At 41.6% G+C, this 25,245-nt stretch overlaps 2 protein-coding genes across 2 annotated transcripts; both read left to right on the forward strand.

Annotated features, from left to right (window-relative positions):
* Nucleotides 1-676: 676 nt before the first annotated feature.
* Nucleotides 677-19,460, forward strand: LOC118369001 (zinc finger protein 836-like). Its single transcript, XM_035753515.2, has 2 exons — nt 677-6,058; nt 15,996-19,460. Exons 1-2 carry the CDS (start codon nt 5,878-5,880, stop codon nt 17,132-17,134), a joined length of 1,320 nt encoding a protein of 439 aa, XP_035609408.1. The 5' UTR covers nt 677-5,877; the 3' UTR covers nt 17,135-19,460.
* LOC118369006 (zinc finger protein 184-like) lies at nt 18,557-22,542 on the forward strand. Its single transcript, XM_035753519.2, has 2 exons — nt 18,557-18,722; nt 21,449-22,542. The coding sequence occupies exons 1-2, from the start codon at nt 18,557-18,559 to the stop codon at nt 22,270-22,272; spliced, it is 990 nt and encodes a 329-aa protein (XP_035609412.2). The 3' UTR covers nt 22,273-22,542.
* The last annotated feature ends 2,703 nt before the right edge of the window (nt 22,543-25,245 follow it).

Raw genomic sequence — 25,245 nt, forward strand, 5'->3', positions numbered from 1 at the left:
ACATTTAAGTCATTTAGCAGACGCTCTTATCCAGAGCGACTTACAAATTGGTGCATACACCTTATGACATCCAGTGGAACAGCCACTTTACAATAGTGCATCTAAATCTTTTTAGGGGGTGAGAAGGATTACTTACCCTAGAAACAGGAATTCCTGGTAATGTGTTTTGGAATGTCTCTCAGGTGATGAGAGAATGGTCTGGCTGATGCCATTGACACATTAAAACGTTAAAACACTTTCTGTAAAATATCTCATCAAACTATTTCCCTTCGATTTTTCACCAAATCTTGCTCATTCATGATATTGATTTCAGATTTTATGGAGTAATGATATACAGTAGACTCCTGAGAATTGATTAAAAGCATTCCAGGTGAAGCTGGTTGAGAGAAAATAGTAAAAATAAAGAAAAACCCCTGAATAAGTCGGTGTGTCCAAACTTTTGACTGGTACTATATAGTACCGTATACTGTATATATATATATATACTATATAGTACCGTATACTGTATATATATATATATACTATATAGTACCGTATACTGTATATATATACTATATACTATATAGTACCGTATACTGTATATATATACTATATACTATATAGTACTGTATATATATATATATATATAGTACTGTATATATATATATAGTACCAGTCAACATTTTGGACACACCTACTCATTCAAGGGTTTTTCTTTATTTTTTACTATTTTCTACATTTTTACATTTTCTACAATCATTTTCATACAGATGTTTAAGGTTAATATATATTAAAATCTAAAGGATGTATTTCAACCAGACAGCGCTCTGATATCATGGTAAAAGGCCAGACAGCGCCCTGATATCATGGTAAAAGGCCAGACAGCGTCCTGATATCATGGTAGAAGGCCAGACAGCGTCCTGATATCATGGTAAAAGGCCAGACAGCGTCCTGATATCATGGTAGAAGGCCAGACAGCGTCCTGATATCATGGTAAAAGGCCAGACAGCGCCCTGATATCATGGTAAAAGGCCAGACAGCGTCCTGATATCATGGTAAAAGGCCAGACAGCGTCCTGATATCATGGTAAAAGGCCAGACAGCGTCCTGATATCATGGTAAAAGGCCACACTTCCCACAGTGAATGGCGAGACCTGTTACACTATAAAACCACACAGCATTACAGAGACTTTAATATTACCGCCAGCAATTGATACGGTGAAACCAACGTGCGGGGAGACAGACACACAGAAACTCACATCAATACCTTTGTCAAGATAACACTGTTACACTAAGAATTTATGTTACCGAATTATGATAATAATATTACGTGTTGGATCACTAAAAAATACAACTTTAACATTACCGTGTAGTTTACCAATAAAATGGTCTGATGGTGAAGTGGACAGACTGGGTATACAGATCCCTAAATAAATGCATCTCACTACAATACATTTTAATAGAAAGTTAGCAAAAAAAATAGACAAGATCTTGCTATCTTGGAAAGGAAAATACATTTTAATTTGTGGAAAAATCACCCTGATTTAAATATTTTGTAATATCTCAGGTTACCCTGATTTAAATATTTTGTCATATCTCAGGTTACCCTGATTTAAATCTTTAGTCATATCCCAGTTTGCCCTGATTTAAATCTTTTGTCATATCTCAGGTTACCCTGATTTAAATCTTTAGTCATATCCCAGTTTGCCCTGATTTAAATCTTTTGTCATATCTCAGGTTACCCTGATTTTAAATCTTTAGTCATATCCCAGTTTGCCCTGATTAAATCTTTAGTCATTTCCCAGTTTGCTTATGGACTTGCCTACATCTAGCGACCAGTTTATTTTATAATAATAATATATAATATATGCCATTTAGCTGACGCTTTTATCCAAAGCGACTTACAGTCATGTGTGCATACATTCTACGTATGGGTGGTCCCGGGAATCGAACCCACTACCCTGGCGTTACAAGCGCCATGCTCTACCAACTGAGCCACAGAAGGACCACAATATTATATTATTATTATTATTATTATTATTATATATATTATTATTATTATAGTTTATTTTAAATTATCTCAGAAAAAAATATTCAATTTTATTTGGAACGGCAAGCCAGTCAAAAATAAACGGGCCTATTTATATAATGAATATGAATTTGGAGAGCAGAAATGATCAAATATTAAAGCATTAGACCTCTCACTAAAATAATATTAATAATGTCTCACCTGATGTTCAAGAATGGCCTTTTCCCCTTTTTTCAGATTACAATCTCTCACTTTCGGTTATTTGAAAATGAAATAATCTCCAAAATATTTCTATTTTTTTTAAACAAGCGATAGAAAGTTGGTTGCAATTTCAGTGTAATCCACCAGAAAATAACAAATAATACAACAAATATTATGATTTAACTCATTGATAAAAAAAATATATACATTATTAAAAAAAGACATGAATAATCTTTGTAAAGGATATCATAAATAGGACTGGTAGAGTTATGTTACACATGCAGCTAACAAAAATATATGGAAATGTCTACTCTATTCAAAATTACAACCAACTAATTGCAGCATTACTGCAAAAATCGTATAGGCAAATGGAAGGGGGAAGAAAGTCTATCGGCCCTGCATTGAAGACCAACGTTGATTAAAGAACATTGGGCTAAATGGAAAAAGTATAGTTTAATTTAAGGACCAAAACATTTACTACTGTGCCATATAGTTGAGAAGAGATTTTTGATGTACCGATTCCATGGCACGTGGTTTATGAATTGAGACGCAAAACGATGCTGGATTCAAAATGCTGAATTTTTCAATTTAAATGATTATACAAAATTCTTGCAACCAATTGAATGTTATATATATATGGGGGATACAACCTTACCAGCTCTGCAGAGTTTTGCTGCTTAGTTAAATATATGGCAAATAGAAATAAAACTGTATGGATGTTAGTTATGACTGCTTTGTGTCATGTGGTGTTGTCTCTGACTTCTTGCCATTTGTGCTGTCGTCTGTGGCCAATAATGTGCTGTTACCATATGTTTTGTGCTGCTACCATGTTGCGTTGCTACCATATTGTTGTGTTGTCATATGTTGCTGCCTTGCTATGTTGTTGTCTTAGGTCTCTCTTTATGTAGTGTTATGTTGTTGTCTTAGGTCTCTCTTTATGTAGTGTTGTCTCTACTGTCGTAATGTGTGTTTTGTCCTATATTTATATTTTATTTATTTTTATTTTTTATTCCAGCCCCCGTCACCGCAGGAGGCCTTTTTGCCTTTTGGTAGGCCGTCGTCGTTGTAGATAAGAATTTGTTCTTAACTGACTTGCCTATTTAAATAAAAATCAGAAATAGTGGGAGAGGTGAAGGTTAGAGGAAGGATAGGAGTAAAAACAAACAAAATTTAACTTCTGTAAAATGGATTGTGTCCGTAAAATGTATATAGTATGTATGTATAAGCTGGAAGTAGAAGCCTAAATGTTGTTGTTCATTAGTTTACTCCAATTAGAGGAGGAGTGGTAGGGTTAGGGGAAAATACAGGGAAACATATTTTTAAAAGATGTATATACAGTGTATATGGAAAGTATTCAGACCTCTTGACTTTTTCCACATTTTGCAACATTATAGCCTTATTCTAGAATGGATTAAATTGCTAAAAAAATAATAATATCTACACACAATATCCCATAATGACAAAGCAAAAACTGTTTTTTTTAGAATGTTTTGCACATTTATAAAATAAACTGAAATATCTCATTTACATTAGTATTCAGATCCTTTACTCAATACTTTGTTGTAGCACCTTTGGCAGTGATTACAGCATTGATTCTTCTAGGGTATGACGCTACAAGTTTGGCACACCTATATTTGGCGATTTTTCTCCCATTCTTCTCTGCAGATCCTCTCAAGCTCTGTCAGATTAGATGGGGAGAGTCACTGCACAGCTATTTCCAGGTCTCTCCAGGTATGTTCGATCGATCGGGTTCAAGTCCGGGCTCTGGCTGGGCCACTCAAGGACATTCAGAGACTTGTCCCGAAGCCACTCCTGTGTTGTCTTTACTGTGTGCTTACGGTCATTGTCCTGTTGGAAGGTGAACCTTTGCCCAAGTCTGTCCCTGCCACTGAAAAACATCCCGACAGCATGATGCTGCCACCACCATGCTTCAGCGTAGGGATGGTGCCAGGTTCCTCCAGACGTGACGCTTGGCATTCAGGACAGAGAGTTCAATGTTGGTTTCCTCAGAATAGAGAATCTTGTTTCTCATGTTCTGAGAGTCCTTTAGGTGACTTTTGGCAAGTGGTCTGTCATGTGCCTTTTACTGAGGAGTGGCTTCCATCTGGCCACTCTACCTTACAGACCTGATTGGTTGAGTGCTGCAGACATGGTTGTCCTTCTGGAAGGTTCTATCATCTCCACAGAGGAACTCTGTCAGAGTGACCGTCGGGTTCTTGGTCACCTCCCTGACCAAGGCCCTTCTCCCCCGATTTCTCAGTTTGGCCGGGGGGCCAGCTCTAGGAAGAGTCTTGGTGGTTCCAAACTTCTTCAGTTTAAGAATGATGGAGACCGCTATGTTCCTGGGGTCCTTCAATGCTGCAGACACTTTTTGGTACCCTTCCTCAGATCTGTGCCTCAACACAATCCTGTCTCGGAGCTCTAAGGACAATTCCTTTGACCTCATGGCTTGGTTTTTGCTCTGACATGCACTGTCAACTGTGGGACCTTATATTGACAGGTGTGTACCTTTCCAAATCATATCCAATCAATTGAACGTCCACCTGTGGACTCCAATCTAGTTGTTGAAACACCTCAAGGATGATCAATGGAAACAGGATGCACCTGAGCTCAATTTCGAGTCTCATAGCAAAGGGTCTGAATACTTATGTGAATAAGGTATTTGTTTTTTAATACATTTGCAAAAAAGTTTTTTTTAAATGTGTTTTTGCTTCGTCATTATGGGGTGTTGTGTGCGGATTGAGGAAACTTTTTTTTTTAAATCAATTTTCGAATAAGACTAACGTAACAAAATGTGGAAAAAGGGAAGGGGTCTGAATACTTTCTGAATGTATTGCACCGTACCTTGATACATACATACAGTCTACTCATCAATGGGGAGGGCATGAACGGCAACAACATGGCCACCCACATCAGCGGGACACAGTGCCCTTCGCTCCCATTTGTCAAGCTCTGCTGTCCGACAATGGCGTGGGAAGTAGCTACCTACTAGCCAATTTAAATACACCCATATACACCCATTCAATACACAGTACACCCATCATCAATCATTTTTTTTATACAAAATCGTCAGTTTTATAACTGAAAATGTACAATTAAGTTGCGAAACGCAGCATCGTATGATGTAAAATGCGTCATACAGGGATGATTTCTGTATTTTGAAAGTATCTTGAGAACTTGATTGCTGAGCTAAACATTTTTGGACAATGGCAATGGACTAAGGAAAAAAATACCAAAATATAATTTTAGGGTGGAGTTTTCCTTTAAGTATACACCACAGGAGTTTTTATTTTATTTACCTCCTGTGTAGGCGAAGGTTATAATGTCTGTATTGAAACACAACCACAACCGATTCACCACATTATAACAAAAACATGAACACATAAATCAAGTAATATCTTGTAGAAATACTTGTAATTATTCTTTGTATGATAAGCAGCATACAATATATGGATAACTGTACACATTTTACATCATTTTTGCCCTAATTATTTACAAAGTATACACGATGGGACACTTATTCTGAAAGATATAACAAATCCGTGACCCGGAAGTACTTCATTATTCTTGCTTGTGTCATAGAAGTCTTTGTTTTGATTTTGCATTCAAGCTTGTGTGGAGTAAAGGCTTACTGACTGAATTGAATACCTAACTGTCATTCGACTGAAAATGTATAAACTACAGTTGTTGCGTGTGTTTTTAAATGAGCGTTTAACGGCGGCTGCTGTGGATATTTTTGGGGCAGTTGAGAAAACGGTAGTGGAGTACCAGGAGGAGAATGATCGGCTACGGAGACTGCTGGGGATCACACCGGAGCTCATTACACCAGAGTTACAACTATGTCGAACTGGTGCGTTCAGTTCTACTCAATTCATAATGTGTGCTGTACGTTTGATACCGGAGCATCGAGGCGTGCGTCAAAACCGCAAAGCAGTGTACCGATGCGTTTGATCACGTGCTTTTTCAAACGGTGCGCTTTTTTCGATTCCAAGCTGCTTTTAAATACCTCTACTGGACACCGTACTTACAAGTATAGTTAGGATGTTGTTATAACACGTTTCACCTGACTGGTCTCAAAGCAGGTACTGTTGTGTACTCTAGAATAGTCGGGGATTTTACGGTATGCGGTCAAATCCCTATATTAAAACACATTTCTAAATAATCTATGCGAAATCACACTATGTACTGTTTTTCAAGTATTTTATTTAGTATAGTATAAGCTTCTTCTGTCTTAACTGAATCCATGGCATTACATAGGATGCTTTTCGAAGACATGAAAGGGAAGCATAATGTAAACATTGAACCTGCTTTTCCAACTGATTCATGAGCTACTAAAGCCAACGACTTACCACTGAGCTATGGAGTTTTGAAGGAAACATTTTGAGAAAAAAAACCATCTCATAATTAGACGCTGTTATTCATTGCTGACAAGCAGATGTTATTAATGTGCATTGTGAACCAGAGGAGGCTGATAGGAGGAGTTGTAGGAGGACTGGCTCACTGTAATGGCTGGAATGGAATATATGGAACGGTATTGAACAAAGCAAACATATGGAAACCGCATGTTTGACTCCGTTAAATAGATTATATTCCAGCCATTACAATGAGCCAGTCCTCCTACAACTCCTCCTATCAGCCTCCACTGTTGTGAACAGGTAATGAAGCTCGTGAGCAATTCATTGTTTTCCGGAACAATTTGGTTAAAGTCCCGAAAGCCTTTGGAAAGCCTCGGTTTCCCATCACTATTAATAATACACTGTTGTTAGGGATTCAGTGATCACTATTCAAACACACACGTCATTATTGACTTTTTCCGTGCATGGATAAAAACATTATCTGCGTCACTAAAAGCAGGAAGTGATTTGATTTTTACCATTTTTATTCACAGTAATTCCATTTACAACACAGCACAATAGTTTCACAATATCAAACTATTTGAATGTAGCTATTAATTCTGTTGTGGTTTTACCAAAGATTATTATATTTCCCCTTACATCTGATTTTACTGTGATGTTAAATTTTGAGATATTAGCTAGCTTGCTTGTAGGCTAGGTTGGGCCAACCTAGCAACCCATTTTAATCCTGAGTTCTCTTGTCAATGGCTCTCTGAGTCCAACGGAATGTGTCTAGAATGAGATGACCCCCCCCCCCCACCATGAATATTGAAAATATCTTGTTTGGCAAAATGTTCTATAGACTGTTGTACATGATGTACTCTACGGGCATGTCAGAATTCCAAAGCGGGATCTCAAAGTTTTAGTGCTAAATATCTTAAATTCATGTTAGAGGGAATTCAAACAAGGAATTTTGCCAAAGTAGAGAACAGTATTTGTCAGTAGATATTTTTTGCACATGTGGATATTAAAGCTATTACATTTTTTTCCCGAAATATTCATTTAAAATCAGCTAACTTTAAATTAGGATTATTTATTTTTTTACCCTTTTTTTTCTCCCCAATTTTGTGGTATCCAATTGGTAGTAACAGTCTTGTCTCATCGCTGCAACTCCCGTACGGACTCGGGAGAGGCGAGGGTCGAGAGCCATGCGTCCTCCGAAACACAACCCAACCAACCCAACTGCTTCTTGACACAATGCCCATCCAACCAGGAAGCCAGCCACACCAATGTGTCGGAGGAAACACCGTACGTACACCTGGTGACCTGGTCAGCGTGCACTGCGTACGGCCCGCCACAGGAGTCACTAGTGCGCGATGAGACAAGGACATCCCTACCGGCCAAACCCTCCCTAACCCGGACAACGCTGGACCAATTGTGCACCACCCCATGGGCCTCCCGGTCGCGGCCGGCTGCAACAGAGCACGAACCCAGAATCACTGCGATGCAGTGCCTTAGACCAATGCGCCACTTGGGAGGCCCTTAAATGAGGAATTCTAATGGATGTTTCATGGATTAGGTACATCAGAGACCTTGCTCCAAGTGATTGTTATCTCTCTACGTAATGCAAGTGGCTACAGTAGATTGTATCCAAGTTAGAAGATGGGTGTATTCATATTTTTTTGACCTCATATTTTTTACACCAATCCATAAAAAATAAACAAGATCAAATTTCATAATGTAATTGTTGTGGGGAAAAACAACATAAAATTGGTTTATGATCTCAAGATCATTCAATTGAGACCACAGGAGGCTGCTGAGGGGAGGACAGCTCATGATAATGGCCGGAACTGAGCGAATGGAATGTCATTAAACACATGGAAACCATGTAGTTGATGTATGTGATACCATTCCACTTATTCTGCTCCAGCCATTACGAGGCCGTCCTCCCCAATTAAGGTGCCACCAACCTCCTGTGATTAAGAAAAACATGTTTTTTTCTGTAAAGACCAGGTTCTGCAGATGGCACTTTTAAGACGGTCCCTTAGCCTAGAGCGCATACATTCCCCCATTTGAAACCAATGTAAAGTCACTTTATGAAAACAGAACTTAACTCAAAAACAAAGGGTGTAGCATGCTCTCTAAATCAAATCTAATTTATTTATAAAGCCCTTCGTACATCAGCTAATATCTCAAAGTGCTGTACAGAAACCCAGCCTAAAACACCAAACAGCAAGCAATGCAGGTGTAGAAGCACGGTGGCTAGGAAAAACTCCCTAGAAAGGCCAAAACCTAGGACGAAACCTAGAGAGGAACCAGGCTATGTGGGGTGACCAGTCCTCTTCTGGCTGTGCCGGGTGGAAATTATAACAGAACATGGCCCAGATGTTCAAATGTTCATAAATGACCAGCATGGTCGAATAATAGTAAGGCAGAACAGTTGAAACTGGAGCAGCAGCATGGCCAGGTGGACTGGGGACAGCAAGGAGTCATCATGTCAGGTAGTCCTGGGGCATGGTCCTAGGGCTCAGGTCAGTTGAAACTGGAGCAGCAGCATGGCCAGGTGGACTGAGGACAGCAAGGAGTCATCATGTCAGGTAGTCCTGGGGCATGGTCCTAGGGCTCAGGTCAGTTGAAACTGGAGCAGCAGCATGGCAAGGTGGACTGGGGACAGCAAGGAGTCATCATGTCAGGTAGTCCTGGGGCATGGTCCTAGGGCTCAAATCAGAGAGATAGGTAGGAGCAAGCCCATGTAATGCTTTGTAGGTTAGCAGTAAAACCTTGAAATCAGCCCTTGCTTTGACAGGAAGCCAGTGTAGAGAGGCTAGCACTGGAGTAATATGATCAAATTTTTTGGTTCTAGTCAGGATTCTAGCAGCCGTATTTAGCACTAACTGAAGTTTATTTAGTGCTTTATCCGGGTAGCCGGAAAGTAGAGCATTGCAGTAGTCTAACCTAGAAGTAACAAAAGCATGGATTAATTTTTCTGCATTTTTGGACAGAAAGTTTCTGATTTTTGCAATATTACGTAGATGGAAAAAAGCTGTCCTCAAAATGGTCTTGATATGTTCTTCAAAAGAGAGATCAGGGTCCAGAGTAAAGTCGAGGTCCTTCACAGTTTTTTTTGAGACGACTGTACAACCATTAAGATTAATTGTCAGATTCAACAGAAGATATCTTTGTTTCTTGGGACCTAGAACAAGCATCTCTGTTTTGTCCGAGTTTAATAGTAGAACGTTTGCAGCCATCCACTTCCTTATGTCTGAAACACATGCTTCTAGCGAGGGCAATTTTGGGGCTTCACCATGTTTCATTGAAATGTACAGCTGTGTGTCATCCGCATAGCAGTGGAAGTTAACATTATGTTTTCGAATAACATCCCCAAGAGGTAAAATGTATAGTGAAAACAATAGTGGTCCTAAAACAGAACCTTGAGGAACACCGAAATTTACAGTTGATTTGTCAGAGGACAAACCATTCACAGAGACAAACTGATATCTTTCCGACAGATAAGATCTAAACCAGGCCAGAACATGTCCGTGTAGACCAATTTGGGTTTCCAATCTCTCCAAAAGAATGTGGTGATCGATGGTATCAAAAGCAGCACTAAGGTCTAGGAGCACGAGGACAGATGCAGAGCCTCGGTCCGATGCCATTAAAATGTCATTTACCACCTTCACAAGTGCCGTCTCAGTGCTATGATGGGGTCTAAAACCAGACTGAAGCATTCCGTATACATTGTTTGTCTTCAGGAAGGCAGTGAGTTGCTGCGCAACAGCCTTCTCTAAAATGTTTGAGAGGAATGGAAGATTCGATATAGGCCGATAGTTTTTTATATTTTCTGGGTCAAGGTTTGGCTTTTTCAAGAGAGGCTTTATTACTGCCACTTTTAGTGAGTTTGGTACACATCCAGTGGATAGAGAGCCGTTTATTATGTTCAACATAGGAGGGCCAAGCACAGGAAGCAGCTCTTTCAGTAGTTTAGTTGGAATAGGGTCCAGTATGCAGCTTGAAGGTTTAGAGGCCATGATTATTTTCATCATTGTGTCAAGAGATATAGTACTAAAACACTTGAGCGTCTCTCTTGATCCTAGGTCCTGGCAGAGTTGTGCAGACTCAGGACAACTGAGGTTTGGAGGAATACGCAGGTTTAAAGAGGAGTCCGTAATTTGCTTTCTAATAATCATAATCTTTTCCTCAAAGAAGTTCATGAATTAATCACTGCTAAAGTGAAAGTCATCCTCTCTTGGGGAATGCTGCTTTTTAGTTAGCTTTGCGACAGTATCAAAAAGGAATTTCGGATTGTTCTTATTTTCCTCAATTAAGTTAGAAAAATAGGATGATCGAGCAGCAGTAAGGGCTCTTCGGTACTGCACGGTACCGTCTTTCCAAGCTTGTCGGAAGACTTCCAGTTTGGTGTGGCGCCATTTCCGTTCCAATTTTCTGGAAGCTTGCTTCAGAGCTCGGGTATTTTCTGTGTACCAGGGAGCTAGTTTCTTATGAGAAATGTTTTTAGTTTTTAGGGTTGCAACTGCATCTAGGGTATTGCGCAAGGTTAAATTGAGATCCTCAGTTAGGTGGTTAACTGATTTTTGTCCTCTGGCGTCCTTGGGTAGGCAGAGGGAGTCTGGAAGGGCATCAAGGAATCTTTGTGTTGTCTGTGAATTTATAGCACGACTTTTGATGCTCCTTGGTTGGGGTCTGAGCAGATTATTTGTTGCAATTGCAAACGTAATAAAATGGTGGTCCGATAGTCCAGGATTATGAGGAAAAACATTAAGATCCACAACATTTATTCCATGGGACAAAACTAGGTCCAGCGTATGACTGTGACAGTGAGTGGGTCCAGAGATATGTTGGACAAAACCCACTGAGTCGATGACGGCTCCGAAAGCCTTTTGGAGTGGGTCTGTGGACTTTTCCATGTGAATATTAAAGTCACCAAAGATTAGAATATTACCTGCTATGACTACAAGGTCCGATAGGAATTCAGGGAACTCAGTGAGAAACGCTGTATATGGCTCAGGAGGCCTGTAAACAGTAGCTATAAAAAGTGATTGAGTAGGCTGCATAGATTTCATGACTAGAAGCTCAAAAGATGAAAACGTCTTTTTTTTTTTGGAAATTGAAATTTGCTATCGTAAATGTTAGCAACACCTCCGCCTTTGCGGGATGCACGGGGGATATGGTCACTAGTGTAGCCAGGAGGTGAGGCCTCATTTAAAACAGTAAATTCATCAGGCTTAAGCCATGTTTCAGTCAGGCCAATCACATCAAGATTATGATCAGTGATTAGTTAATTGACTATAATTGCCTTTGAAGTAAGGGATCTAACATTAAGTAGCCCTATTTTGAGATGTGAGGTATCATGATCTCTTTCAGTAATGACAGGAATGGAGGTGGTCTTTATCCTAGTGAGATTGCTAAGGCGAACACCGCCATGTTTAGTTTTGCCCAACCTAGGTTGAGGCACAGACACGGTCTCAATGGTGATAGCTGAGCTGACTACACTGACTGTGCTAGTGGCAGACTCCACTATGCTGGCAGGCTGGCTAACAGCCTGCTGCCTGGCCTGCACCCTATTTCATTGTGGAGCTAGAGGAGTTAGAGCCCTGTCTATGTTGGTAGATAAGATGAGAGCACCCCTCCAGCTAGGATGGAGTCCGTCACTCCTCAGCAGGTCAGGCTTGGTCCTGTTTGTGGGTGAGTCCCAGAAAGAGGGCCAATTATCTACAAATTCTATCTTTTGGGAGGGGCAGAAAACAGTTTTCAACCAGCGATTGAGTTGTGAGACTCTGCTGTAGAGCTCATCACTCTCCCTAACTGGGAGGGGGCCAGAGACAATTACTCGATGCCGACACATCTTTCTAGCTGATATGCACGCAGAAGCTATGTTGCGCTTGGTGATCTCTGACTGTTTCATCCTAACATCGTTGGTGCCGACGTGGATAACAATATCTCTATACTCTCTACACTCGCCAGTTTTAGCTTTAGCCAGCACCATCTTCAGATTAGCCTTAACGTCGGTAGCCCTGCCCCCTGGTAAACAGTGTATGATCGCTGGATGATTCGTTTTAAGTCTAATACTGCGAGTCGCCAATGGAGTCGCCAATGACTACAGTTTTCAATTTGTCAGAGCTAATGGTGGGAAGCTTCAGCGTCTCAGACCCCGTAACGGGAGGAGTAGAGACAAGAGAATGCTCGGCCTCTGACTCCGACCCGCTGCTTAATGGGGAAAACCGGTTGAAAGTTTGTCGGCTGAATGAGCGACACCGGTTGAGCTTTCCTACAGCATTTCCTTCCAGAAACCGTGAGAAAGGTGTCCGGCTGCGGGGACTGTGCCAGGGGATTTATACTACTATCTGTCAGGAACCAATACACGCAGTCAGTCAGGAAAGCTAAGGCCAGCTTCTTCAGGCAGAAGTTTGCATCCTGTAGCTCCAACTCCAAAAAGTTCTGGGACACTGTGAAGTCCATGGAGAACAAGAGCACCTCCTCCCAGCTGCCCACTGCACTGAGGCTAGGAAACACGGTCTCCACCGATAAATCCATGATTATCGAAAACTTCAATAAGCACTTCTCAACGGCTGGCCATGCCTTCCGCCTGGCTACTCCAACCTCGGCCAACAGCTCCGCCCCCCCCGTAGTTCCTCACCCAAGCCTCTCCAGGTTCTCCTTTACCCAAATCCAGATAGCAGATGTTCTGAAAGAGCTGCAAAACCTGGACCCGTACAAATCAGCTGGGCTTGACAATCTGGACCCGCTATTTCTGAAACTATCTGCCGCCATTGTCGCAACCCCTATTACCAGCCTGTTCAACCTCTCTTTCATATCGTCTGAGATCCCCAAGGATTGAAAGCTGCCGCAGTCATCCCCCTCTTCAAAGGGGGAGACACCCTGGACCCAAACTGCTATAGACCTATATCCATCCTGCCCTGCCTATCTAAGGTCTTCGAAAGCCAAGTCAACAAACAGGTCACTGACCATCTCGAATCCCACCGTACCTTCTCCGCTGTGCAATCTGGTTTCCGAGCCGGTCACGGGTGCACCTCAGCCACACTCAAGGTACTAAATGATATCATAACCGCCATCGATAAAAGACAGTACTGTGCAGCCGTCTTCATCGACCTCGCCAAGGCTTTCGACTCTGTCAATCACCAAATTCTTATCGGCAGACTCAACAGCCTCGGTTTTCGGATGACTGCCTTGCCTGGTTCACCAATTACTTTGCAGACAGAGTTCAGTGTGTCAAATCAGAGGGCATGCTGTCCGGTCCTCTGGCAGTCTCTATGGGGGTGCCACAGGGTTCAATTCTCGGGCCGACTCTTTTCTCTGTATATATCAATGATGTTGCTCTTGCTGCGGGCGATTCCCTGATCCACCTCTACGCAGACGACACCATTCTATATACTTTCGGCCCGTCATTGGACACTGTGCTATCCAACCTCCAAACGAGCTTCAATGCCATACAGCACTCCTTCCGTGGCCTCCAACTGCTCTTAAACGCGAGTAAAACCAAATGCATGCTTTTCAACCGATCGCTGCCTGCACCCGCATGCCCGACTAGCATCACCACCCTGGATGGTTCCAACCTTGAATATGTGGACATCTATAAGTACCTAGGTGTCTGGCTAGACTGCAAACTCTCCTTCCAGACTCACATCAAACATCTCCAATCAAAAATCAAATCCAGAGTCGGCTTTCTATTCCGCAACAAAGCCTCCTTCACTCACGCTGCCAAGCTTACCCTAGTAAAACTGACTATCCTACCGATCCTCGACTTCGGCGATGTCATCTACAAAATGGCTTCCAACACTCTACTCAGCAAACTGGATGCAGTCTATCACAGTGCCATCCGTTTTGTCACTAAAGCACCTTATACCACCCACCACTGCGACTTGTATGCTCTAGTCGGCTGGCCCTCACTACATATTCGTCGCCAGACCCACTGGCTCCAGGTCATCTACAAGTCCATGCTAGGTAAAGCTCCGCCTTATCTCAGTTCACTGGTCACGATGGCAACACCCATCCGTAGCACGCGCTCCAGCAGGTGTATCTCACTGATCATCCCTAAAGCCAACACCTCATTTGGCCGCCTTTCGTTCCAGTACTCTGCTGCCTGTGACTGGAACGAATTGCAAAATCGCTGAAGTTGGAGACTTTTATCTCCCTCTCCAACTTCAAACATCAGCTATCCGAGCAGCTAACCGATCGCTGCAGCTGTACATAGTCTATAGGTAAATAGCTCACCCTTTTTCACCTACCTCATTCCCATACTGTTTTTATACTGTTTTTATTTATTTACTTTTCTGCTCTTTTGCACACCAATATCTCTACCTGTACATGCCCATCTGATCATTTATCACTCCAGTGTTAATCTGCAAAATTGTATTATTCGCCTACCTCCTCATGCCTTTTGCACACATTGTATATAGACTGCCCATTTTTTTCTACTGTGTTATTGACTTGCTAATTGTTTACTCCATGTGTAACTCTGTGTTGTCTGTTCACACTGCTATGCTTTATCTTGGCCAGGTCACAGTTGCAAATGAGAACTTGTTCTCAACTAGCCTACCTGGTTAAATAAAGGTGAAATAAAAAAAATAAAAAAAAACTTACTGGTGGCACAGACGCTGTTTCATCCTTTCCTACACTGAGATTACCCTTGCCTAACGATTGCGTCTGAAGCTGGGCTTGTAGCACAGCTATCCTCGCCGTAAGGCGAGTACAGCGACTGCAATTAGAAGGCATCATGTTAATGTTACTACTTAGCTTCGGCTGTTGGAGGTCCTGACGAATCGTGTCCAGATAAAGCGTCCGGAGTGAAAAAGTTGAGGAAAAAATAAATAAATATATGAACGGTAATTAAAAAGTGAAAACCGTAAAGTTGTCAGATAGCAAAATAGGTTGGCAACAAAACGCACAGCAACTCAAAAACAAGCCTGCAAGTTGTGACCATCTTCTGATTGTAGACATATCACTTTCATCATCCTAGGATCTCCCGTCAAAGAGAGATTGACAAGGGAAATCCAAATATGAAACCAATATCCAAAGTGGAAACACATTTTTGGCAGTGACAACGTCTGGAGCATCTAGTTTATTGTTCACTCTTGGTTGTACAGGCAGGTGCTGTAGCTCCGGCACAATGGGATATTATCCACCGTAATGCAGAGCCACAATCACTTGACCATTATATAACTGGGTATTCAAGTCACAAACAGACTGGACACAGCAGGTTATAAACCCACAATAACACACGTTATTGAACCAATTCAAACTTCTTATTTTTTTACTAAATAGCTTCTTCTCTTCACATTATAAGGAAGTAATTGAAAATAGATTATAGTCTTACAATCATAGAATTTGAATTTCAGTTCACCTTTTGAAATGACCCCAACAATGATGTCTAAAGGCTTTATCGATGACCTCTGACCCTCCTCTCCTTCCCTCCAGACTCCCTGCAGCTCTCTCTCTCTGTCTCTGAAGAGGAGGTTCCCCCTGAGCAGCAGCACTGTGAGCAGGAGTGGAGCCCCAGTCTGGGGCAGGAGGACCCAGAGACCACACAGATTAAAGAGGAACAGGAGGAAGTCAGGACCAGTCAGGAGGAAGAGCAGCTTCAAGGGTTCTTTGATACCAAAGACTTTATATTTACTCCTTCCTGTGTGAATAGTGAATGTGATCAGGAGGACCCACCTCAGCCCCTGACTCTTCCCCAAACCCAGACTGTGGAGAACAGAGAGGGAGACTTTAAACCAGTGAATCTCAAACCTTACGCCACTGTGACCCACCTAAAGGATCTCAACAATCTGTGTGACCCTCCAGATAATCAAAACAATGCTTTCATCCTCAGCTCAGCCATAAGCAGCGACCCAGTAGGACTTGACAGCAGCCCACTATTGGATCCCAACCCACTGTTGAGTTTCAACCCACCAATGGAGAAACAGTGTTTCAAACCCAGCACATCTAGAAAAACTCACCACTGCCGTGACTGTGGTGAAACATTTGCACTGAAAGCTGACCTGCAGAGGCATGTGACTCACACCAGGAAGAGACCCAGTGAATGCCTCTTCTGCAAAAAACTCTATACCTCCACCTGTAAACTGAAGGCCCATGTCCGACTCTGTCACGGTGGTAAACCCTGCACCTGCCCCTTTTGTGGGAAGACCTTCAAACAAAAAGGACATCTGTCTAGGCACATGAGTATTCACACAGGAGAGAAACCATTTTGCTGTGGTGACTGTTGGAAAAGCTTCAATCGTAAGGAGCACCTTACCAGGCATATACGCATTCACAGAGGAGAGAAACCTTTTAGCTGTGGTGACTGTGGGAAAAGCTTCAATCGCAAGGAGCACCTATCCGAACATAGACAGACTCACACAGGAGAAAAACAACATGGCTGCTCAGTCTGTGGTAAAAGATTCACTCGGAAGACTCATCTGCTGAAGCATATGGACAATATCCACAAAGAGAGAAAAACAGACAGAAGAAAGAAAATCTTCAGTCACAAGATGGGAATAAAAAGACAGGATGTGGACAACTCTCGTAGGAAAGGAAAGCAACCCCAGACCATTCATATCGTGGGTCTCAGATAAATACATATACTGTACCATGGACTTAATGTTGTAAAACAGTGTATGTAAATAAAGTTTAATTTGATTGACAAGGTAATGATCAAACCGTACAGAGTATTGTAGGAAATGTAAAGGTCTGCTGTAATAATAATAATAATAATAATAAAAATAAATAATAATTGATTACATTTGTAAAGCGATTTTAGTTATAAAAGAATAATCTCTAAGTGTATAAAATGAAAACCCCCAAAATATATATTAATGGACACAATTACACAGGGCAACTGACATAAATAACAGAGATGATGCTACAAGGGACATGGACATATTACCATGAATACACTGGAAAGTCAGCAGGAGGGTTTTGAATTTAATCTGGAATGAGACGGGGAGCCAGTACAGAGATGCCAGGGTGGAGGTGATGTGATGGTGTTGAGACGGGGAGCCAGTACAGAGATGCCAGGGTGGAGGTGATGTGATGGTGTTGAGACGGGGAGCCAGTACAGAGATGCCAGGGTGGAGGTGATGTGATGGTGTTGAGATAGGGAGCCAGTACAGAGATGCCAGGGTGGAGGTGATGTGATGGTGTTGAGATAGGGAGCCAGTACAGAGATGCCAGGGTGGAGGTCATGTGATGGTGTTGAGATAGGGAGCCAGTACAGAGATGCCAGGGTGGAGGTCATGTGATGGTGTTGAGATAGGGAGCCAGTACAGAGATGCCAGGGTGGAGGTGATGTGATGGTGTTGAGATGGGGAGCCAGTACAGAGATGCCAGGATGGGAGTGATGTGATGGTGTTGAGATGGGGAGCCAGGATGGGAGGGATGTGATGGTGTTGAGACGGGGAGCCAGGATGGGAGGGATGTGATGGTGTTTCCTCATCAGGATTCTGGCAGGGCTGTTCTGGATGTACTGGAGTTTCTGGAGACTCCTGACAGATCCTGGTGAAGACTACGTTGCAGTAGTCCAGCCTTGAAGAGATAAAGGCATGGACAACGTCTTTATCATGTTTTTATATAATTCCAAATAGGAATATCTGGTTGTTTGACTCAGAATGTCTCTCAGGGTGATGAGATAATAGTCAAGACGGATGTTATCGATACATGAAATGAAATAAAATTCCAGAAAAGGTCTCCTTGCATTTGTCCAAAAGTATTTCTCGTCAATTTTGACATAATGCTGCTCATTCATGATTATTGATGTAATGCTGTGTAGAGTAATGATTAACAGTCGACTCCTGATGAATCATTGATTATGTAGGCTGCTTTGCACAGTATTCAACTCCCATCCAGCTGGTGGCGCTGTTGTATGTTTCTGGGTTCGCCAGCCAATAGAACAACGGATTTTCGAAGATTCCTTGACTAAAACACGGAAGTAGAATTGGAGTAAAGAAATACCCACTGAAAGATCTGAATTAGGCTACCCAACTCTCATTCGACTGAAAATGTATAAACTACAGTTGTTGAGTGTGTTTTTAAATGATCGTTTAACTGCGGCTGCTGTGGAGATTTTCGGGGAAGTAGAGAAAATGGTGGTGGAGTACCAGGAGGAGAATAATCGTCTACGGAGCCTGCTGCGGATCACACCGGACATAAAACTATGTAGAATAGGTTCGTATGTGGATCTACCGATAGCTTGCGTCGTCCCCTAATGAGCGATAAACATTGAGGGGGTTCGATTAATCCCGCCCGGACGCCTGTGTTTGCGTGTTTCGGCTGAAAGTTGATTGCATTCGTTTTGGAGCTGGGCTGCCTCCTGGTGTTGTGCCGAAAGCTCCCTCTGCCAGAATCCTAGCGAGCAATCGCAGCAATGAAGAATTGAGTGCGTGCCCGTTCACGGGAAGGGGGGGTGGCTTTTCGGCACAACACTGGGCGCGAGCCAGATGCCCAGTTCTAAGGACACAGCGTAAAGTTGTGGGCTCAACAAAAAAAGGGACTTAATTAAGCACGTGTAGTAATTACTAGGCTTCTGTGAAAACACCAAATTCTACTCCGTGTATGTTGATTAGCCAGCCAAATAGAAAAAGGAACCAGCCATGCCTTCCTGGTTAAACATTTTTGCTGAATGAGCTTTATTTTGGTGGCCTCTGGCATAGCCGGGCGAAGTAGGAGTGCTGCAGCCCCCTTACATTTGCGACTCGAGTTTCCATCTTCTCTGAGAAAGACTTGCATTTCAATCTAAATGTCTGAACATTTAGTAATTCAGTGTATTGTTTAGTTGTTTTGGATATTGTTTAGTTGTTTTGGATATTGTTTAGTTGTTTTGGATATGGTCCTAGCCTATATGATCCAGACAATCTTCTAAGTGGAGAACATGAAACCTTTTAAACATTAAACATCTTCTCTTGAGATTCAACTTATTTACATTTTACTGCAATATATTAAATGCCACAATGATTTTTGTTCTCCAAATTGTTATTTTATTAAAACAACCTTTTCTTGAAAAATAAATTAAAGTAGTGGTGAGCTATTAACCCCTAGCTTTGTTTGACTATTTATTGACAGTTACAGCTGATTTCGGGATTTTATATATATTTCCTCACCTTAAATATAAGTCATCTGATTTATTTGTCTTATTTTTTTTTAGCGCACATTTCGATGCCAGCCCCTGGTATCAGGGCATAAAAACTACAATCGCTCCTGAATTAGCATAGTGCGCATGCGCGCCCAGCTATATCCTGTCCCAAGGTTGTTTTCCCCAGGTGTCCCCGGCTAAACTAGTTGGCTAGCTGAACTATGCTAGTTTTCGTCCTCATTGCCAAACTTTATAAATACTGCACACTCATCTTCAAAACTCCTTTGCTAGTTATACAATAAGACATTCGGGTTTGTTTTATTGAATAGTCATGACTGGTTTGAGATATCTGTCGTGTAAGACGACGGTGGCGAAGGATCCAAGTTCACTTTTGAGATCCATCGGCTTGTTGGGATATGTAGTGATTTTGCCAACACAACCAGATATGTACACAGTTGTGTACCCTTAAGCTTTTTAAACTGGCTATCGTATTTGTTGGTTAAATTAATATAATAAGTAATGCAGGAATGTCACGAGTTAATTGACATGAGAAAATAGGAACTCTACAGAGCGCAGTGACTAACATGGACATGGAAAAAACACTCCAAAAAGCACACCAATATGCCAATTAGGGAGACAAATTAACATATCTCTCAGCGATTCGCTAGGCTACACTGACGAGTCACTCACTTTAGAGTCACTGTCTGGCAAGTCCCGACATAGGCTTCATATCCTACGAATTAAATAAAAAAAAGAGAGAGATCTTTGGTTATTTTTGAGCTGTTCTTGGCACAATATGGATTTGGTATTTTACAAAATAGGGCCATCTTCTGTAACCACCCCTACCTTATCAGAACACCACTGATTGGCTCAAATGCATTAAGAAGGAAATAAATTCCACAAATACACTTTTAACAAGGAACACCTGTTATTTGAAATGCATTCCAAGTGACTACCTCATGAAGCTGGTTGAGAGAATGCCAAGAGTGTGCAAAGCTGTCATCAAGGCAAAGGGTGGCTACTTTTTGAAATCTAAAATATATTTAGATTTGTTTAACACTTTTTGGTTGCTACATTATTCCATGTGTTATTTCTTAGTTTTGATGTATTGACCTTTACTCTGTTAGTGTCATTTCATTATTCCAATATGTTTTCATTAATTGAATTCACTTAGTCTATTTTATGAGAATTTGTAAGATTCTTATTTGCATAAAATAGACAGAGACCAGTCTTATCAAAAATAGATAATAGTATTTATTCTCGGAGCACGCTGACATGTAACCACGAACAACAGTTTATTTACAAAATATGACATCATAGGTTATAAAATATTTTTTCTCCCAACAGTTCAATAGTTTATTCCCACCCCTTTCTTCATCCATCACCATTCAGCAGACAGTTACAGCTAATGGAAAACCTAAGAATACACACTCTGCCATATCTAAACATCCCAGAGCTAAGTTGAGTCGGTTCAACCATAGGTTTTGAATTGGATGGTGATAATGATTGGATTGAATAATTTCCTTGGCACTAACTGACAATGCAAACTAAGCATTGTTATCAGCACTGACCACTGACCACTGATATACCCTCCAATGTGGGAAAAGCATTGCCAAACAGGCACAGACGGTATATACTTCACACTGTGGGTTAGTTTTATACTGCTAGACTGAGATACAATATCTGTCTAGAAACTGGCCCAAGCTACCTGAACTCAGGCACATCTAAAGAGATACAGTCTGTCTAAAGGCTGTTTAGATCTTAGAAATATATCATTCAAATGTATGATTCAAGTGTCTGCACCTCCTCTCCTTCCCTCCAGACTCCCTGCAGCTCTCTGTCTCTGAAGAGGAGGTTCCCCCTGAGCAGCAGCACTGTGAGCAGGAGTGGAGCCCCAGTCTGGGACAGAAGGACCCAGAGACCAAACAGATTAAAGAGGAACAGGAGGAAGTCAGGACCAGTCAGGAGGAAGAGCAGCTTCAAGGGGTGGAGCCTGATATCATAGAATTCAATTTCACTCCTTCCTGTGTGAAAAGTGAACGTGATCAGGAGGACCCACTTCAGTCCTTGACTCTTCCCCAAACCCAGACTGTGGAGAACAGAGAGAGTGACTCTATACCAGTAGATCCTGAACCTTTTGGCACTGTGACCCACCTTAAGGGTATCAACATTCCTTGTGGCCCTCCAGATAATCAGAAGAATGCCTACAGCCACAGTTCAGCCATATGCAGCAACCCAGTAGGAATTGACAGCAGCCCACAATTGGATCTGATCCCACCAATGGGGGAACTCTGCACCTGCCCCTTTTGTGGCAAGACCTTCAAACAAAAAGGAAATCTGTCCATGCACATGAGGATTCACACAGGAGAGAAACCATTTAGCTGTGGTGACTGTGGGAAGAGCTTTATTCAGAAGGGGGACCTAAGGAGACATATCCTGACTCACACAGGAGAGAAACCATTCAGCTGTAATTTTTGCTGTAAAAGCTTCAATCAGAAAGGGGACCTAAGGCGACATATCCTGACTCACACAGGAGAGAAACCATTTAGCTGTGATTACTGTGGTAAAGGATTCATTCGCAAGGAACACCTAACTGCACATATACGGACTCACACGGGGGAAGTTTCGGTCTCAGGCAGAACCTAACCACGCAGGAACTGATATAGATCTATGATCGATTTTAATGTTGAAAACATTCTGTAAAATAAAGTTTAATTTGATTTGAATGATTGAGGTAATGATCAAACAGCACAGAGGATTGTAAGAAATGAATAGGTCCGCTGTTCAAAGTCTGTAGTTCTCTTCATTAGAAACAGGAATATCTGATCGTTTGATTAGGAATGTCTCTCATGGTGATAAAGGAAGGGGGGCAGGCTGATTGTTGATGCCACGAAATACAATTGCAAAAAATATCTCCTTCCATTTTCTCAAGAGTTTCTCATCAATTCAGTTGCTGCTCATGCTGCTCATTCACGATCTGAAATTGCGATGTTATTGCTGCTATTTGATATTTTCGTAAACATATCGCTCCCAATATGTCTCCGGCAGAGAGACGAGAGAGCATCAGAAAATGTGTTTTGATCATGGAAATAAAAGTGATGAAAACATGTTGGCTCACCATTTTAAAAAAGTAGATGGAGAACGAAGCTATAGGTTGAAAAGTACTTGAGTTTTGGTGCTGTTACAGCTGACTATCGGTAGCTAACGGCATCTAGCAAAACAAATATACGTACTTTATTAATTATTTTACAAATCGATACTTGGGAGTCAGAGTATCGATATAATATCGTCCAAAGAAAATATTGCCTGTAGAGAAAATATTGCCTGGCTAGATTTTGTCCACATCCCTATTGCCTACTGGCTGTACTTATGATCTGCTGGCTAGATTGTAACAGCAAACAGATCAATGTCTTCCTGCCTGTAGAGTAACAACACTTTTGACTCCAGAGAGGATGCTAAGTAGTCAATCTCTGAAACAGCAAGCTACAAGTCAAGTAGCACTTGGAAGTAGGCTTTACCACCCAACAGACACAAACATTATCAAGAACGCCTAGCTTCATCATCTCAGTGAGCTCGCTAGTTAACTAGTAAGCTATACTGTTGGTTTATAAAAGCCAAAGAAAGCTAAACTAGTTTTTATGAACATGTATTGTGTAAATTTAGAACTTCCCAAGATAGTTCACAAAGTTGTCAATTTGATCAAATGTAGTCAATTTATTTATTACTAAATGTAGCTAACATTAGATAGTTAAACCAGAGATAAGGCATTTGTAGATCTATATGATAGCCTCATTAGCAGCTAATTAGCATTTAATTTGGAATAGGGGGGTAAATACAGGCAAATATATTGATAAAATGAACCTTGTCCGAGAGAGTGAACGAAGCACCATGCCAGGGTAAGTCTACATGAAACACAGCCCTTAATTGAAGTGTTTCTAAATCCCCTCTAAAATGGAGTGAATCAGTATCTCCCAAAATATCAATATATCAAATGCATTTTGACCTCAACTAACCGGTGCTCCGCCCCTCCCCTCTGACTCTGTACCAGTACCCCCTGTATATAGTCTCACTATTGTTATTTTACTGCTGCTCTTCAACTACTTGTTACTTTTATTTCTTATTCATATTTGTTTAACTGCATTGTTGGGTAGGGGCTTGTAAGTAAGCATTTCACTGTAAGGCCTACACCGGTTGTATTCGGCATATGTGACTAATAAAAATTGATTTGATTTATAAAGCCCTGTTTACTTCAGCAGATGTCACAAAGTCCTTCTACAGAAACCCAGCCTAAAACCACAAACAGAAAGCAATGCAGATGTAGAAGCACGGTGGCTAGGGAAAACTCCCTGGAAAGGCATGGACCTAGGAAGAAACCGAGAGAGGAACAAGGCACTGAGGGGTGACCAGTCCTCTTCTGGCTGTGCCGGGTGGAGATTATAACAGAACATGGCCAAGATATTCTAACGTTCATAGATGACCAGTAGGGTCAAATAATAATCACAGTGGTTGTAGAGGGTGCAACACGTCTTGCACCTCAGGAGTAAATGTCAGTTGGCTTTTCATAGCCAACCATTCAGAGGTCTGGACAGCAGGTGTGGTAGAGAGAGAGCTGAAAACAGCAGTTCCGGGACAAGGCAGCACATCCGGTGAACAGCTCAGGGTTCCATATCCACAGGCAGAACATATTCAAATGATATATTATATCATGATTGAGCAGCATTAGGTCAAAATGTATGAGGAAAAGTATTGGACAGATGGAAGGATAGCAGGTAGAGATTTGGGCCAGTAACAGAAAGGTTGCTAGTTTAAATCCCCGAGCCGACAATGGGAAAAATATGCCAATGTGCTCTTGAGCAAGGCACTTAACCCTAATTGCTCCAGGGTCACCGTCAATAATGCCTGGTCCCTGGCTGTGACCCCACTCTCAGAGGGAGTTGAGATATGCAAAAAAACACATTTCCATTTCACACAGGTACAGATTACCCACTTTTGCATGCGGTGAAACAGGACAAATAGTGTATAAGCAACTCTTTCCTGAAGATATATTGTTTCTGTCTTACTCCCTCTTAACCCCTTTCCACCTCTCTACAACAGGGTACTGTCCCAAACGGAGGGTACTGTCCCAAACGGCACCCTAATCCTATAATAGTGCACTACTTTTCAACCAGCGCATTATGGGTCCTGATCAAAAATAGTGCACTACTTTTCAACCAGCGCATTATGGGTCTTGAACAAAAATAGTGCACTACATTTCAACCAGAGCATTATGGGTCCTCATCAAAAGTAGTGCACTACATTTCAACCAGAGCATTATGGGTCCTCATCAAAAGTAGTGCACTACATTTCAACCAGAGCATTATGGGTCCTCATCAAAAGTAGTGCACTACATTTCAACCAGAGCATTATGGGTCCTCATCAAAAGCAGTGCACTACATTTCAACCAGAGCATTATGGGTCCTCATCAAAAGTAGTGCACTACATCAGAAATAGGGCGCCATTTTGGACACACTCAGGTGTTCTGTTCCCGAAGGAAGTATTAGATAAGTAAATGTTAATTTACTGCACATTTTTATAAAGTTTTTAAGTTGTTTTTTTGTTGTCTTTAACAGTTTTAGTACA

The sequence above is a fragment of the Oncorhynchus keta genome, chromosome 35, assembly GCF_023373465.1.
Source record: "Oncorhynchus keta strain PuntledgeMale-10-30-2019 chromosome 35, Oket_V2, whole genome shotgun sequence".
Lineage (NCBI taxonomy): Eukaryota > Metazoa > Chordata > Actinopteri > Salmoniformes > Salmonidae > Oncorhynchus > Oncorhynchus keta.

What these genes read in the sequence shown, in the direction of transcription:
- LOC118369001 (XM_035753515.2), top strand. Translation starts at nt 5,878, where the DNA reads ATGTATAAACTACAGTTGTTGCGTGTGTTTTTAAATGAGCGTTTAACG. An exon ending in GTTACAACTATGTCGAACTG is followed by an intron (nt 6,059 to 15,995) that starts GTGCGTTCAGTT and finishes CCTTCCCTCCAG; the next exon opens with ACTCCCTGCAGCTCTCTCTC.
- LOC118369006 (XM_035753519.2), top strand. Translation starts at nt 18,557, where the DNA reads ATGTATAAACTACAGTTGTTGAGTGTGTTTTTAAATGATCGTTTAACT. An exon ending in CATAAAACTATGTAGAATAG is followed by an intron (nt 18,723 to 21,448) that starts GTTCGTATGTGG and finishes CCTTCCCTCCAG; the next exon opens with ACTCCCTGCAGCTCTCTGTC.